At 39.8% G+C, this 18,061-nt stretch overlaps 1 protein-coding gene across 3 annotated transcripts in view; it reads left to right on the top strand.

The window, feature by feature from the left end:
• The window catches only part of SHLD2 (shieldin complex subunit 2), a 76,219-nt gene extending 58,550 nt beyond the window's left edge, over positions 1-17,669 (top strand). For 2 of the 3 annotated variants that reach the window (XM_068982275.1, XM_068982273.1), the window contains exons 6-9: positions 3,956-4,162; positions 11,487-11,715; positions 15,170-15,285; positions 17,363-17,669. In XM_068982275.1, the coding sequence (XP_068838376.1) occupies positions 3,956-4,162; positions 11,487-11,715; positions 15,170-15,285; positions 17,363-17,604 (794 nt within the window). In that variant the 3' untranslated portion in view covers positions 17,605-17,669. The remainder of the gene's footprint in view (positions 1-3,955; positions 4,163-11,486; positions 11,716-15,169; positions 15,286-17,362) is intronic. The other variant, XM_068982274.1, reaches the window with a different exon arrangement.
• The last annotated feature ends 392 nt before the right edge of the window (positions 17,670-18,061 follow it).

The following is an 18,061-nucleotide window of genomic DNA, read 5'->3' as shown; positions in this document are numbered from 1 at the left end:
CACAGGGTCAAAAAGTACCAGTTGGGGGGTTCCCTGGCGGTCCAGTGGTCAGGACTCTCTGCACTTCTGCTGCGGCAGGCACGGAAACTAAGGTCCCTCATGCTGTGCTAAAAGGTAAAAAAAAGGTACGAGTTGGAATATGTAAGCTTATTTCAGTGGGTGAGGGAATAGTTAAGGGGGTCATTTGTGGTCTGGTGGACACACCAGTATACTCATTATCAAAGACATGTATGTTCACTCGCCTGGATAGATGTATAGATATAATATTTAGTTTAAAAAACTAGATTATAAAACTTGATGTATAATAGGATCCCATTTTAATAAAAGTGGATATGTAAGTATGTATATACACTAAAAAATCTGGAAATACAGGTGCTAAAATGCTAGCCATCTCTAGTAGTATTATGTGGTTTTTATTTTTTATATCTTTAGTTTGAATTTCATGCATGTATGGAATTTACATTTATTCTTTAAACCTTTTAGTATAAAGAAACTTCAAACATACAGACAGAATAATGCAGTGAACTAAAGTACCCATTATCCATTCTATTGAAATACAGACAATCTTACTTTGCCTATTACTTTTCTTTTACTGTCTAAATATTTTATAAAAAGTATGTTTTATTTTATAATTTAAAAATTAAAGCAAATTTTTTCTTTAAAAATTAGTGGATATATTTGAAATAGCTATCTAACAATTTGAGAAGAAATAAGAATTAAACTTATGCTTCATATTTGTGTCCAAATAAATGCTGGATGTATTAGAAATTCAAATACTTTTATTTGTTCATTTATTTTTTGCAGTTTCTTTCTTTCTTTCTTTTTATTTTTTTAAATATAAATTTATTTATTTTAATTGGAGGTTAATTACTTTACAATATTGTGTTGGTTATGCCATATATCAACATGAATCTGCCACAGGTATACACGTGTTCCTCATCCTGAACCCCCCCCCCATACCATCCCTCTGGGTCGTCTCAGTGCACCAGCCCTAAGCATCCAGTATCATGCATCGAACCTGGACTGGCTATTCATTTCATATATGATATTATACATGTTTCAATGCCATTCTCCCAAATCATCCCACCCTCGCCCTCTCCCACAGAGTCCAAAAGACTGTTCTATACATCTGTGTCTCTTTTGCTGTCTCGCACACAGGGTTATTGTTACCATCTTTCTAAATTTCATATATATGCATTAGTATACTGTATTGGTGTTTTTCTTTCTGGCTTGCTTCACTCTGTATAATAGGCTCCAGTTTCATCCACCTCATTAGAACTCAACATCACTCATTATCAGAGAAATGCAAATCAAAACCACAATGAGGTACCATTTCACACCAGTCAGAATGGCTGCGATCCAAAAGTCTACAAACAATAAATGCTGGAGAGGGTGTGGAGAAAAGGGAACCCTCTTACACTGTTGGTGGGAATGCAAACTAGTACAGCCACTATGGAGAACAGTGTGGAGATTCCTTAAAAACCTGGAGATATAACTCCCTTATGACCCACCAACCCCACTGCTGGGCATACACACCAAGGAAACCAGAATTGAAAGAGACACGTGTACCCCAATGTTCATCGCAGCACAGTTTATAATAGCCAGGATGTGGAAGCAACCTAGATGTCCATCAGCAGATGAATGGATAAGAAAGCTGTGGTACATACACACAATGGAGTATTACTCAGCCATTAAAAAGAATACTTTAAAAATTCAAATACTTCTAAAAAGGACAGTAAGTACTAGGAGAAAATATAAGTGAACTTATTTGGAACCCAAAGATTAGTAGGATAAATAAAATGCTGTAACAAACACTACCATACATGAAAATCAGCATATGCAAAATTAAAATGCAAGTGAAAAACCAATACGAAGTTGCATGTTGTCTAAAAATACTAGCATAGTCTAAAGTCAAACACTTGTGAGAATAAATGAGCAATAGATATGAGCAGGCAGGTCCTCAAAGAAGAAATAAAAGTGGCCAATAAGTGTATGAAAAAAGCTATTCTTACTAGTAATGGAAGGCAGACAAACAAAATAATAATGATAACTGATTTTTGTCCTAAGAAATCAGTAGAGAAGATATGGAGAAATAACCACTCTCGTAGACTATAGAAGATGTAAACTGGCGACCCTTTTTTTTCTCTTTTTCTAATCGAAGTATCATTGACTTATGTGTGTGTATTTAGTTGCTCAGTCATGTCCAACTCTTTGCAACCCAATGGAGTGCCCGCCAGGCTCCTCCGTCCATAGGATTCTCCAGGCAAGAGTACTGGAGCGGGTTGCCATGCCCGCCTCCAGGGGATCTTCCCGACCCAGAGATGGAACCCAGGTCTCTCACATTGCAGGCAGACTCTTTACCATCTGAGCCACCAGGGAAGCCCATAATTGACATGAATTCGTTTCAGGGGAACAGCGTTTCTTGGGGACAATTGACAGTGCATAGGGAAGCCTTAGAATTTGGGATACCTTTAGCCTAACAATTGGCTCAGACGGTAAAGCGTCTGTCTACAATGCGGGAGACCTGGGTTCAGTCCCTGGGTTGGGAAGATCCCCTAGAGAAGGAAATGGCAATCCACTCCAGTACTGTTGCCTGGAAAATCCCATGGACAGAGGAGCCTGGTGGGCTACAGTCCATGGGGTCGCAAAGAGTTGGACACAACTGAGTGACTTCATTTGGCCTAATAATGACACTTAATGGGAAGTTATCATGACTATGAATAAAGATGTAGCTAAAAATATTTTACCATAGTACTAAATTTATACTAGTGAAAAATAAGAAACATGTCCCCAAAGAGAGGATTGCGCTAATAATTTTTAAGATTTTGGTGTACCTGTGCAAAATGTAGAATAATACTTAATGACATAAAATATACATTTGACATAGTAAGTAAAAATCAAACAAATTGAGAACATCTGCATGGACACTCAAATATTAGCTGTATTTAAGGTGTTGACTGTAGATGCCATTTATTTCTTTGCTTATCTTACCTGTGATTTCTAAGCATGTATTCTATAATAAGACAAGAAAATTGTTTTAAAATAGTGATTGGTTTTAAGCAACAACTTGGAATGTATATGCTTTACCTCTTTCTAACGATGCTTTGTCTATACAGATTTACTGACTTGTTTTAAAATTTCCCACAAAAAAATAGCTGTCCAGAGAAACTGAGGAAGTGGATGAGATGTATGATTTAGATTTATAGACTGAAGTATGTGGGAAAATAAAAAGACAGTTGTCATTAGAAGATTTTGTACTAAGAAACTTCTTTTTGTTTTAATATAGTTTTAAAGTTGAATTTATTAATATACAGTCTGATTATTCCCGGAGAAGTGCATGGCAACCCACTCCAGTATTCTTGCCTGGACAATCCCATGGATAGAGGAGCCTGGCTGGCTACAGTCCATGGGGTCACAAAGAGCTGGACACAACTGAGTGACTAAGCACAGCACGGCGCTGTCTGATTATTGAGCAAGAAAGTCTGTGCTACTGTGGTTCAGAATTATTACTGAAAGAATTAAAAATAGGAGCAGCTGAATCTAAATGGTTTTTTGTTGTTGTTCCGAAAAAATTAGCTAAATAAGAAAAATAAGGTATTGAAAAATCATTGAGTAATATGATTATGGTAGACATGTGTCCATTTCTATGTCATTATTTAAAAAAAAAATCTTTCCTGTAGATAATCAGAATGAGTTTGCTATTCTGAATAAACAGTTGGTTATGATAAATTATGACTGTTTAGGAGACCAAGTAATCTTTAGAAAAAATTTTGTTAAAATTATCTCTACCATTCTTACTGCCTTAACACAACATTCATATTTTGCCTCTTTATATCCAAATTCCTTAATGTGATAAAAGTTACGTTTAACTGATTTAATCAGGTCAGTCTGTTAAATCTGGTTTTGATCCTAGGTAATTTCATTATGGTAACTTTTTGTTTTTGTTTTGTTTAAGATTATATTTGGGAATTTAAATATCTTTTTGTTCAGCGGAATTGCATCCTAGAGAACCTAGAATTGCATACAACACCATGGTCATCCTGTGAGTGCCTGTTTGACGATGATATAAGAGCAATTACATTTAAAGCAAAATTTCAAAAAAACACACCCTCCTTTGTGAAGATGTCAGATTTAGCAACACACCTAGAGGAAAAGCGCTCAGGTAAGATCTTATTTATGAAAGACATTGCTAGTTTTAATATAAGCAAAGAAGCTGCCATTTATAGGAAAAATGTATAACTGATATAAAAGTGAAATAGAGATCTCTGTAAGTAGCTGAAGCAGATACTAACCTCTTCCTGACTTTCTGCCTATAATCCTTTGAGATTAATTTGTAATTATTAAGGGTTACTTAAAAATATTTTTTGCATATAGTTATAAGTAGCTTATCATTTAATATGTCAGAAATAGATAGCAACTCTAATCAGAATCACTGTTGAGATAAATATTTTATCAAGTTACTAAGCTGTCATCTATACATGATTGTTAAAAATTAACATTGAGGAATTTCCTGGCAGTTCAGTGGCTAAGACTCCATGCTTCCAATGTAGTGGGCCCGGGTTTGATCCCTCCTCAAGGAACTAGATCCCACATACCACAACTAAGACCTGGTACAGTCAAATAAATAAACAGTTATTTTAAAAAAATAATTAACATTGACACAGAATTTATGGAATTTACTTACTGCTTTGTATATTGTAATAACATACTTCCTGAACTTGAATGTGTGTGTGCGTGTGTATATAAATTTCATTTTCAGAAGCATACCACAGGACAGGATGCCTGATGAATTTTATATACATACTCACGTAATTTCCATGAGCAAAATATAATTAATTTCTTTTGAGTGAAGTAGTAGAAGGAGTATGTTTTAGGTTTAGTATGCTATATACTTTGAAATGAAGAGAGACTAAAATAGCAAAAATAAATAACTAGATACAATTTTAGTGGGAAATACCAATACTAAAAGATGCTAACCCCTAGTTGATGGTGTTATAAATTTAAAGCTATAGTTAGGGTTGCTGAATGCCAATAATGAGTAAATGTCGGTGATTATCAGTTTTGGAAACTAATGGAAAGCTTTCCAATGGCTATCATAGCAAATAAATTCAGAGGGAAAATAAAGATTGAAAAAAATGAGATGTATCTGCAGGTTTATTGTTACATAATTTAAATTTGTTAATGAAGAAAGATTTGGTGAAAAATTTTCCTCAGAATTTGTATAATATTACTGTTTTTGAAAAAAAAATTACTGTTTTTGATTTTATAGGTTGAGTTGTTACAAATATCTCAGGAAATTTGGATCTTGACAGTGAATTTTAGCTTTATTCTCCAATTTGCATAAATTTTCAGAATTATTATAGATGGCTTTAGATTTCATTAAATGGTAGAATTGTTTTAAGTGAAATAAGGTTATTTTTACAGTTTTTCTAGTGAAAAGAATCTGATCCCAAATAAATTAGGTTGAAGCTCCTGATATCACCTGCTAAGATTCTCAACTCCATTTCTTGGCATTTTTTGCTAGCATGCTCTGCCCTCTTCTGGTTCGTCCACAGAAATGTAAGAGTTGGGTCCTATGCAGTTAATAGGACCTTTCAGTTGGTGCTTTTCAAACAGGTTCAGAATGTTAGATTAAAAAAAAATTTTTAACAAGATTTTTGGGATACAATTTTCATATAGGCAGTTGCCCTTTTTTAATAAAATGTGTGCATTCACACTGGTGAGTATGGACATGAAGCCCATGAAAGCAACCACAGTCATGGCATCGTTGCCCGCCTCTTTGTATCTCTTTCCACCCCTCCTCCCTGCCCCCGACCCTTCCAGGGAGTCACGCTGCTTTCTGTCACTAAAGATTAATCTGAATTTTCTGTGCTTTTATATACATGGAATCATTTGTTTGGCATCTCTAACTTGGCCAGTTCTTGGAGAGGTATCAGTTTCTTTGAGATGTATCTGTGTGGTTGTGTGTATCAGTAAATCATTCTTTATCCTGTTATACAAATATACCCTGCTTTGTTTATTTGTTCAGTTATGGATGTACATCTGGGTTGTTTCCAGTTCTGGGCTATTATAAAGTTTCTATAAACATTCAAGTACAAGGCATTATTCAGACATAGTCTTTCTTTTCTCATGAGTGAATACCCAATAATTGAATCAATAGCTGGATTATATGGCAGGCTTATGTTTAGCTGGTAAAGAAACTGCCAAAAAAAAAAAAATAAATAAACTGCCTGTTTCCCAAAGCAGTTGTCCCGCTTTGCATTTCCACCAGCAGCGTAGGAGCTCTGTTTTTCCGCACCCGCCTCAGCATTTGGTATGGCATTCTTCTTCATTTCGTTCATTCCGGTAGATGTGTAGCGATGGGTCACCATACTCTCAGCTTGCGTTTACTTATTGGCTGGTGATGTTGAACATCTTTTATGTACTGAATTGCCACCTATATATCTTCTCTAATGAAGTGTCAATTGAAATCTTTTGCTTTACCAAGAAAAAGTTGGCTTCGTTGTTTTATTGAGTTTTTAGAGTTCTTTATATTCTGGGTAAAAATTCTTCTTTTGGGGGACTTAACCTGGTGGTCCAGTGGTTAAGACGTTACCTTTCTAAGGCAGGGAGTTTGTGTTCAGTCCCTGGTCAGAGAGCTAAAATTCTACTTGCTTTGAGACACTTACTCCTTGGAAGGAAAGTTATGACCAACCTAGACAGCATATTCAAAAGCAGAAACATTACTTTGCTGACTAAGGTCCGTCTAGTCAAGACTATGGTTTTTCCTGTGGTCATGTATGGATGTGAGAGTTGGACTGTGAAGAAGGCTGAGCACCGAAGAATTGATGCTTTTGAACTGTGGTGTTGGAGAAGACTCTTGAGAGTCCCTTGGACTGCAAGAAGATCCAACCAATCCATTCTGAAGGAGATCAGCCCTGGGATTTCTTTGAAAGGAATGATGCTAAAGCTGAAACACCAGTACTTTGGCCACCTCATGCGAAGAGTTGACTCATTGGAAAAGACTCTGATGCTGGGAGGGATTGGGGGCAGGAGGAGAAGGGGACGACCGAGGATGAGATGGCTGGATGGCATCATGAACTTGATGGACGTGAGTTTGAGTGAACTCCGGGAATTGGTGATGGACAGGGAGGCCTGGCATACTGGGATTCATGGGGTCGCAAAGAGTCAGACACGACTGAGCGACTGAACTGAACTGAACTTGAGGCCAAAAAAACGACGCAAACCAAAAGCAATATTGTAACAAATTTAATAAACACTTTGAAAATAATCCACATCAAAAAAAGCTTTAATTTTTTTTTTTTTTTTTTTGCATCCAGCTTGTAGGGCAGTTCCCTGACCAGGACTGGACCTGTGCTCCAGTAGTGAAAGTGCTGGGTTCTGACCACTAGGCTGCCAGGGAATTCTTGCTTTTTGTTGCCCTTGTTGTTGTTTAGTCACTAAGTCATGTCGCACTCTTCGCAACTCATGGATTGTAGCCCACCAGGCTCCTCTGTCCATGGGATTTCCCAGGCAAGAATACTGGAGTGGGTTGCCACTTCCTTCTCCAGGGGATCTTCCCAACCCAGGGATCAAACCTGTGTCTGCTGCATTGGGAGTCGTATTCTTTACCACTGAGACACCCGGGAAGCCCAGAGAATTACTGCTAATATCTGTGAATCAGAAGCTTTGTGTCTGTATCACGGTGGATATTTGTCTACAGTCTCCTTGTGTCTCTTTCTGGTTTTGGCGTTAGAGCAGTGCTCATAGAATGAGTCGACGAGTAGTGTCTCCTCTTCAGTCATCCCTTCCCTGGTGGCTCAGAGGTTAAAGCATCTGCCCACAATGTGGGAGACCCGGGTTCAATCCCTGGGTCGGGAAGATCCCCCTGGAGAAGGAAATGGCAACCCACTCCAGTATTCTTGCCCGGAGAATCCCACGGACGGAGGAGCCTCTTCAGTTTTCTAGAAGAGTTTATTTGGAATTAGATTAAATTCTTCCATACATGTTCGGCAGAACTCCTTCAGGCCTCTCTGGGCCTGAAGTTTTCTTATTGGAAGGTTTTTAACTACAAATTCAATTTCTTTAATAGATACAGGGCTATTCCAGTTACTTGCTTCTTCTTAAGTGTGCTTTGATTGTTTGTATCTTTCAAGAAGTTTGTTCATTTCATCTAGGTTGTTGGCACAACAACAACAAAAGTTTGTTGGCATGAAGTTATAATATTTTCTTACTATCCTTTTTAATATATGTAGAATTTGTAGTGATACTGGTATTACCTGATATTGCTAATTTGTGCCTTCTCTCTCATTTTTTTTTGACTGATCATTGGCTGGAGTTTTACCAGTTTTATTAATCTGCTCATATAACTACCTTTTGTATTCATTATTTTTTCTATTTTCTAGTCCATTGATTTCTGCTCTGATCTTTTTTTTTCCTTTCTTCTACTTTCTTGGGTTTCTTTCTTTTTTTTCCACATTCCTTAGGGTGGAAATGGAGGTAACTGAGATGTTTTTTCCCAATGTAGGAGTTTAGTGCCATGAATTTTCCTGTAAGTATAACTTCTAGGTTCTCTGCTGAATACCTTATGGATTATGAGATTTTCCCCTCCAGCTGGTGGGAGAAGACACTATTCCTATCTCTGTGCAAGCTTCAGGGATTGTCCAGTACTTTTGGATGGTTCTTTTCTTGCCCTCTGGTTACATATATTGGTCAGTATTCAGTTGAATTCTTCAGGCGGGGGGTACCCTCTGCAGTTCTTCAGAGTTCCCCTTTGTCTTGTCTCATAACCGACTCTGATGTCTCTAGCCATATTAGCCTTCCAGACTCAAGCTGTGTCTGCTGTCAGTTCAGGGAAACCACCAGGCTCTGCCTGGGCCTCCTTTCCTGTACTGTAGCCAGTAAACGCTTGTCTATAAGCTGGGGCAGTTACTAGGTTTACAGCTTTTGCTTCTCATCTCTTAGGGATCGCTGTCCTTTGTTGCCTGATATCTAATGTCCTGAGAGTTGCTGTTTCATACATTTTGTTTGGTTTTTAGTTGCTTCCGGTGTCAGCTGTTTTTATGCACAACTCTTCAACAAACATCATGGTTTGTTGTTTTCCACGTCAACAGCCAGTTCTCCAACTCTGAACACCAACTGGGTGTTATACAAGTCAATTCAATTTTGACGCTGCCTACTTCAAGTTAGTGTCAGACTTCACAGCTTTAAGAGCTCAGTCCTGGCCCAGAAAATTAAAAAACAAAACCCCACTTTTTAATTGAATTACAGAGATTTATTCTCAGAGAACTCCATATACCCACTTCTACATGGAAACATTTATTATTAACTTTAACCAAATGTAAGTTCATGTGCTGGACACACAGTGAGGCCTAATGAACTGAAATGTCAGAGTTTAGAGCAGAAAAAGGTTTACTGAAGGGCCAAGCAAGGAGAATGAGCAACTCATGCTCAAAAACTCCTAAGTCCCTGATGGTTTTCAGGGAGAAGTTTTTATGGGTAATATTTGGGATGTGAAAGGGTGTGACTTTCTTCAGATTGGTTGGTGGTAAGGTCACAGGATAATGTTCCAGGAATCTTGTGCTTTTTAGCCTGAAGTTACCATCCTCCAGCTGGGTGGGGGCCTTAGTTCCTGCAGAAGAACTCCAAGATACTGTTATATATATTTTATGAGAAGGACCCTGCCCCACTGGTATACTGTTCTTTCTTGACTGCTTCTTCGATTCCCTCCCTTCCCAGATTCGTAACTGAATTGGAACTCGGAAGGTCAAGGGGGCTGAATGAAGCCTGTTTCTTAGAAACAAGACATGAGGACAGAAAGGAATTTGTACCTGGGAGGGAGGGCCCCATAGGGTCATGCTCTGTTTTAGTACTAACAGTTAATTTAAATTTATAATATTTCTGGAAAATAAACACAGATAGTAGAAAATTTACACATTTTCACATCATCAAACAAAAATTCGATACAACTTTCAAACATGGGAGTGAGTGGCCACAGAAGCCTCTAGACTGATACTAACCGGTGAGACCTTGGGCAGTGCTGTAGTGCCATGTATGTGTCTAAACCTGCTTCCCGTTTCTGTGTCCCTCCTGCCCCCGCCTCTGAAGCCTCACGGGCTTGTGAAGATGGTCAATGCAGGAAGAATGCCGCAGGCAGTAGAGGGGCTGCATTTATGTTGGTGTCACAGAAGAGTCAACTCTTTTTTTTGTTTTAACAATCTTCTTTTTTTTTAAGTCTTTATTGAATTTGTTACAACATTGCTTTGGTTTTTTGGCCACAAGGCATATGGGATCCTAGCTCCTCAGTTCAGTTCAGTGCAATTCAGTCGCTCAGTCGTGTCCGACTCTGCGACCCCATGAATTGCAGCACGCCAGGCCTCCCTGTCCATCACCAACTCCTGGAGTTCACTCAGATTCACATCCACTGAGTCAGTGATGCCATCCAGCCATCTCATCCTCTGTCGTCCCCTTCTTCTCCTGCCCCCAATCCTTCCCAGCATCAAAGTCTTTTCCAATGAGTCAACTCCTCAACCAGGGATCAAACCCGCACCCTCCTCATAGCAAGGCAGTCTTAACCACAGGACCAGGAAATTCCTGTTACATATCTTTTACATAAAACATCTGCTTGCTGGGGTTAGAGGCCTAGAATTAGATATAACGATAAAAATAACATATAGACAACAACAAATTAGGTGGCTATGGTTTTGATGATTAATAGCACAAAGGATATATCCTCACTTCATTTGGGGCATGAGGCTGGGAATTGGGAGTATTCTTGCAGGCCCTGGAGAGGTAGTCCCCACTGGGAAACCATACAAAAACCTTGTGCTGTTATAGTCAGTCCCTGGTGGGCTTCCCTGGTAGCTCAGCTGGTAAAGAATCCGCCTGCAATGCAAGAGACCCTAGTTCAATTCCCTAGTTCAATTTGGGAAGATCCTTTGAAGAAGGGACGAGCTACCCTTACTCCTGTATTCTTGGGCTTTATCGGTGACTCAGGTGGTAACGAATCCACATGCAACTCAGGAGACCTGGGTTCGATCCCTGGGTGGAGAAGATCCCCTGGAGGAGGGCATGGCAACCCAATTGCCATGGGGAGTTCTTGCCTAGAGAATCCCCATGGACAGAGGAGCCCAGCAGGTTACAATCCATGGGGGTTGCAAAGAGTCGGACACGACTGAGTGACTAAGGACAGCACAGCACGCAGTCAGTCCCTGGCAGTGAAACTGAGCAGGATCCTCCTCCCTGGTACAGACATCAATCTTTTCAACCAAGGTAGCCAAATGAATCTTTCCTCTTAGCTACAGGCAGATGACCCCTTACACTTTAGAGTAAATGCTGAAGCCATAAGTGAGTGAGCTTCTCTAGCAGGAGAGCAGAGAAGACCAAGACCTTAGTGTCCTTCACTATGAGTAGCTGTGAACCAACCATGTAATTAACCATGCTTGTAAATTAGAGTTATGGTTTTGGCCTCCTAATTTATGATATTTCTTTTTGCTTATCTTTTACAGGAGTGATTCTAATCAAAGCCCAGATTTTAGAGCTAGTGTTTCCCATTACAGCAGTTCAGAAAATAGCTCTAAATGCTCGCAGTTCTCTGAAGAGTATTTTTTCTTCTCTTCCCAATATTATATACACTGGCTGCGCAAAATGTGGATCAGAACTACAAACAGATGAGAACAAGATCTACAAACAGTGTTTTAGCTGCTTGCCATTTACGATGAAGAAAATATACTATAGGTAAGGCAACTAAGCAGGCCAGCTAGATGGGAAATGTTCATTATTATGGGACTAGAAATGACGAAGAAGTTACATATATCAAGTGTTTCTGATGAAAAATAACTGGAGCTAATCCAAGAGAATAAATTTTTCCTCCTGAGTGATGGAGAAATGGCTATTTATGAAAGCAAAAATTGCCCAGTAATCGTAACAGGAATTTTTGAAAAGCAGTAATTGGGAGATTTTATTGTTTTTAAGCAGATATACTAAAGAAACCTTTTACTTGGTTTAATTTTTAACCAAGTTCTAAATGGCTCATAAGAAACTCATTTCCCCATCTTAACACATTATTGGAATTTAAAGGTTAAAGTTAATTATATGATGTAACCCCTGAGTTGTAGAAGCTAGTAAGATGTTTAACTTTTCTGCACCTCAGTTTTCTCATCTTCACACTAAACATTAAGGATAGCAGATTAGCAATCAGTGTTTCATGCTCTTTTCTATTTCTAAATACTGCAATATCTAAAAACCAAATGCAGATATGTTCAGCATGTTATCATGGAATACTTTAAATAAGAAAGTTTATAGAAGCATAATCCATTAGCCTTATTTCTCTTTACATATATTTCTGTTTGTTATGAATAAGTAAATGAACTTTGCTCTTACTTTGGAAGTTGCTTGTCTGAAAAAGAAGGTTGGATTCAGATGCAAGGTCCCCTCCTCCCTTTGTCTCCACCAAGTCCATTCTCCACAGCCAACGGAGTAACCCCTGCCTTCCTTTAGAACCTTTCCGGAATTTCCCGTCACACTCTGCATTTGCCATCACACTCGTCTGCCACACTCCGTGCCTTGATCTCTGGGTTGATACTGGCCTTCTGTACAGTTTTTAGCCCTCTGATGTTTTCCTCCTTAGGGCTTTCTCGCCTGCTTCTCTCCCTGCCTGACCCCGCAAGGCTGACTCGTTCGTGTCTTAGTTGAGGGGCCCTTCATCAGAGAGACTTTTTTTTAGTTGCCTCCTTTGTTCTCCGTTGAAGGGCCCTGTGTGTGCACCTGGAGTCATTTACTTGCGTAGTCTTCTGAAAAACCTCTTTATGGAGATACAGTTCACAGTCCATCGAATTAACCCATCTAAAATATAAAATTCCAAGGCTTTAGTATATTCACAGGCTTGTGCAGCTGTTACCACAATCCATTTTAGGTCACCTTCACTTCTCCCACCCCCAAAGTGGCCACTTCTCACTCTCCCTTCCCACCAGCCTAGAGCACCCACTAGCTGAATTTCTGGCTCTGCAGATGTACTTACTTTGGACATTTCATATAAATAATCATACAGGGTGCAGTCTTTTATGACGGGCTTCTTCTTTTTTAGCGTGTTTCCAGGTTCGTCCATATTGTAGCATAGATCAAGCACTTCATTTTGTTTTATTCCCAGGTAATATGGGCGTCCCTGCGTGCCAGTGCAGGAGATGCACGTTTGATCCCTGGGTTGGGAAGATCCCTGGAGAAGGAAATGGCAACCCACTCCAGGATTCTTGCTTGGGAAATCTCATGGACAGAGGAGCCTGGTGGGCTTAGTCCTTGGGGTCGCTAAAGAGTTGGACACAACTTGACGACTAACCAACAACATATGGATACACCACATTTTATCTATCCCTTCATCAATTGGTGAACGTTTGGATTGTGCCTACTTTTTGGCTATTATACATAATACTGCTCCAAACATTCATGTACAACTTTTCGTGTGGCCGTGTTTTCATTTCTCTTGGGCATGCACTCAGGAGTAGAGTTGCTAGGTTGATGTGGTAACTTTTTACTCCTTTTGAGGAACTGCCAAACTGTTTTCCGAAGCTGCTGCACAGTTTTAGTTTTGCCAGCAGTGAATGAGGGTTGCAGTTTCTCCATGTCCTTGCTGTCACTTTTTATTATTGTCTGTTTCTCTTTTTTGTTGCATGTGCTTTTGGTATCGTATCTAAGAAAAGTATGCTTCCTAAGCCAATATCATGGAGGCTTACTCCTGTATTTTCTTCCAAGAATTTTATAGTTAGCTCTCACATACAGATTCATGATCTGTTTTGAGTTAATTTCTGTATGTGGTATAAGGTAGGAGTCCAGCTTCATTTGTTTATTCAGTTGTCCTTGTACCGTCGGTTGAAAAGCCTAGTCTATCCCCACCGAAGCATCTTGCCTCCGTATTGAAAACATTAACTGTCTTTCTATACCACTAAACTCTGAAGTTCCTTGAGTGAAGGAAGCAGATCTCTCTTGTTCACTAGTGTATACCCAGTGTATACACTGAATAGTACAAGATTTTGAGCACGTATTTGTTGAAATAGAGAATGGAGGAGGAGGGACGTCCCCGGAGGTTCCGTGGTTAAGACTTTGTGCTTCCCATGCAGGAGAGGCAGGTTCAGTCCCTCGTCAGGGAACTGAAGGCCCAGGTGCCACGTGGCACATCCAGATTTAAAAAAGAGAATGGGAGAAGTGAGATACCCTGGGGAAGGATTATAAAAAGATAAAAGGACCTAGAATCATCATGTGGATAAAGGGAAAAATAAGTTTTTAGAGAGAAAATCAGTAGTCATGTTTTAGTGGTTCCACTGACTTCCCCTATACTGGTATGTCTTTCTAAATTCAGTTCAGTTTATCTTGTGATCATTTATTTTTAAAAGGGGCGTATCCCTTTCTTTAAGAGCACACAGAATAATTTTATTCACGTCATTTTGCTCATATTCTTTGTTCTTTAGAGTGTATCATGGTTTGTCTCTACTTCTTTGTCTTTATTTAGTGACATGCGCAACAGTTTGTTTATTATGGTAAAGAACCCAGTGGGAAAAAATAACTTGAAATTGTGATTGTGAAATATGTGATTATCATCTTTATTTTATCTCTAAAAGTAATCTTCACAATAGGGTAAAATTATGTCTTCTTACATTAGTATCTGAAAATTTAAAATGAATGTGAAATAAATAAAATCTATTAATTTATTACTTGAAACTCTTTAAAATAAAAGCCCTTCATCTCTAGGGCATTTCAGGACATGCTAGTGTTGTTTTAGGAATTAAAATTAACTCTGCAGAAAAACCCAGTGATTTGGGCTTCCCTGGTGGTTCAGTGGCAAGAATCCACCTTGTAGTGCAAGGGACACCAGTTTGGTCCCTGGCCTGGGAAGATCCCATATGCCTCGGGGCAACTAAGCCTGCGTGTAGTGATTACTGAAGCCAGCACACGCTAGAGCTCGTGCCCCGAAACAAGAGAAGCCTTGGCAGTGAGGAGCCCACTCACCACACCTTGAGAGTGGCCCCTACTCCCCGAAAGCAGAGAACGCCTTTGCACAGCAACAGTGACCCAGTGCAGCCAAAATAAGTAAATAAATAAATATTTTTTTATAAAACTGATTTTTGAAGTTATATCACATGTAAACATTTCTTTAACTGAAAATCTTTTTGATGGTCCTGAGCTGCTTACTCTCTTGCAGGCCAGCTTTAATGACCGCAGTTGATGGAAAATATAAGGTCTGCATCCATGTGGGATCAAAGCTGATAGAGAAGATTCTTCTCAACATTTCTCCTGACTGGCTCAGCAGAGTGATAGGTAAGATATCAACATGCCATCAAGAGGCTGTCCTCTGTGAAACCATTCATATCAGGAGTGCAGACAGTATATTAAAGTAGAAGGAACACTATACTCTAAATTAACTTCTTTTCCTGCCAGTTTATAAGCAGAAGGATAGTTTAGCTTGAGTGAAACGCAAGACTATACAGACTACTGTCAATAAAATGAGTGATCAGCGAGGACCAACTGCATAGCGCAGGGAACCCTACTCAATACTCTATAATAAGCTGTGTGGGAAAAGAACCTGGAAATGAATAGACGTATGCGTACATGTAACTGCCTCACTTTGCTGGACACCAGAAATTAACACAACCCTGTAAATCAACTAAACTCCAATATAAAATAAAAAGTTTTTAATAAATAAAATTCTCATATGTACAATGAAAAAAAAAAAGAAACACAAAATTATGTGAGTTGGAAGGTAAGACTTGCTCTACGTCTGTCGCAGCACGTGGAGAGAGAGAGGTCGGTGCCTAATCTCTTCTTATTCTAACTTTCCACTTGGTGAGGGAAACACCAGCACCTTAGATATGTAATAGTTAAGTGAATGAATGCGCAGCGCTATACAAACATATGAAGACTGTCCAGATGTCAGTCATGTGGGTGTTCAGGAGCCCCAGCTCTGAGGACAGGCACAGCAACTGTGGCTGATCGTCAGTAGCCGACAACAAACATGAAGATGATCCATTTGTCAGATGCTCAAACTCCACCCTCCCCTCCTTAGTCTTAGACTCTCTGAGCAGATGAGTTAACCTCGTTTAAGGATGGCTCTGCCTCTTAATAGTGGGTTATTTTTTCTGGCTTTCATTTTTGCTTAAATGTTGAACATTGCTTATAGAACAGTACAGACTGAGGCGAACGGTATTTGTACCTAAAGTGAGCATGCCTATTTTCTTCAACTTTTAATGGAGGTGGGCGTCAGCAGAGTAGAGTTAATTTTGCCAGACCATGAGTTGGATTTGAGTTTTTCATTGCTCTGGTTACCTTCAGGTCACCACTGGCTTCAAATTATCTAGCATTATCTATGCTCATGGTGGGGAGTGTTTTCCAGAGACTTTTCTCCAAATATTCCTGCTCCACTGTCAGCTTTAATCCTTCACCCTGCACCCGGGCCTCAGAGAGCTTCTTGGCACAGGCTCCACTGGTTGTCATTTTTGCATCCCAGCCTAGAGAGAGGGGCAGGAGTGATTCTCTTTGATTCTTGTCTAGCAGTAGTCCTACACAGGTTCTTCGTGTGTCTGGTTCTTGGATGTGGTGCTTTCTAACAGGCCCTGTCCCTTCTGCCATAGCAGCTGAGCTCTGCCTGTGTCTTTGTTGAGTATCTGTGCGTGGTCCTACCCCTATCCCAGCCTCAGGGTACTGCTGATGGTCTTGATCCAAGGTGGTTTTCTGCCCCTTCCCCAGGAATAGAGGGATTTTCCTCCATCTTCATCCTCACCATCTGTATCTTGGGGCAGGAAGACTTGTGGTCTTAAGATCCCTGGTGGTCCAGGGGCTAAGACTCCATGATCCCAATGCACAGGGTCCCTGGTCAGGGAGCTAGATCCCACAGCCACGACTAAAGGTCCTGCAGTGAAGATCGAAGATCCTGCCTGCTGCAACCAAGACCTGGCACAAACAAATAAATAAATAGTTTTAAAAGATTTGATATTCATTAAGTAACTGACTCAGGGTTCTGTTATACAAACAGTATGTGTATATATAACCATGATAAGATAAACCTAAGAGTTCTTTTCTGATGTGGACATACCCTTTTGGTTTCAAGCTTAATTTAGGAAAAGATGAATCTCAGTTCTTTCCTGTATTGTTTTGTGAAGCCGGTGGCTGTGCCATAATAGGAAACACCATCAGTCTGAACCCGTGCTTTCTCTTCAGAACAGCAGGAATTGGACCTCATCATAATAGAGTAACCTACGTCTAGAAAGAGCAGGGATAGAGATATTTACAGTGGCTTCGGGACTTGAGAAACCAAGGGAAACAATGAACCCTTTACATGTGAGCATTTCCATTCCCTCGGAAAGGACACTAAGAGACCCACGTGTGTTTTCTTCCGCAGCCCCTCCCTCTGATGTCACCTACGGAATGGTCGCCGCGGACCTGCTCCATGCCTTGCTGGCGGGCAGCGGGGCACCTTGTGTCCTGAAGGTGCAGAGCCTCTTTGTGTTGGATGAGAACAGCTACCCACTGCAGCAGGACTTCTCCCTCCTGGATTTTTATCTCAGCAGCTTGAAGCATGCATCCCAGTCCTTCTCTGAGACCAGAGGAAGAAAATGCAGGCGCTTCAAGGAAGAGCATTGAAATGATTTGTCTTTGGAAATGAATGACAGGGCTTTTGCTCAGGGTTTTAAAATAAGTATGTTTTATAAAGAGAACTGTGCTAAATATATTAATTAAAACTTTTTTTTCCCCTAAGAAAATTCTGTGAAGTTTATTGGTCACTCATTTTTTGGTCTTTCCCTTTCTTGCCTCTAGAGAAATGATCTGGCAATGAGGCAGCATGCAGCAGGTCATTAGGGTTAAGCCTCTCTCCGTTTAGTCCCTGCTCCGTTCCAGGCTCTGTGCTAAGTACTGAGACATGGACCTGAGGAACTGCTTTTCTGCTATGGTCACAAACTTCATTTTTTTCTTACTCCTTCATTAATAAACTGTAGACATGACATGATTTCTTTGATTATAGTTATACATGACTATGGCTTAGTTCAGATAAGCCTATGTTTAGACAAGTTCCAGACGACTGTGTCTTTTGATAAAGAGG

This window comes from Capricornis sumatraensis, chromosome 10 (assembly GCF_032405125.1).
Source record: "Capricornis sumatraensis isolate serow.1 chromosome 10, serow.2, whole genome shotgun sequence".
In the NCBI taxonomy this organism is placed as follows: Eukaryota; Metazoa; Chordata; class Mammalia; order Artiodactyla; family Bovidae; genus Capricornis; species Capricornis sumatraensis.
The sequence above is the reverse complement of the archived record's forward strand: the minus strand, read 5'-3'. Positions and strand labels throughout refer to the sequence as shown.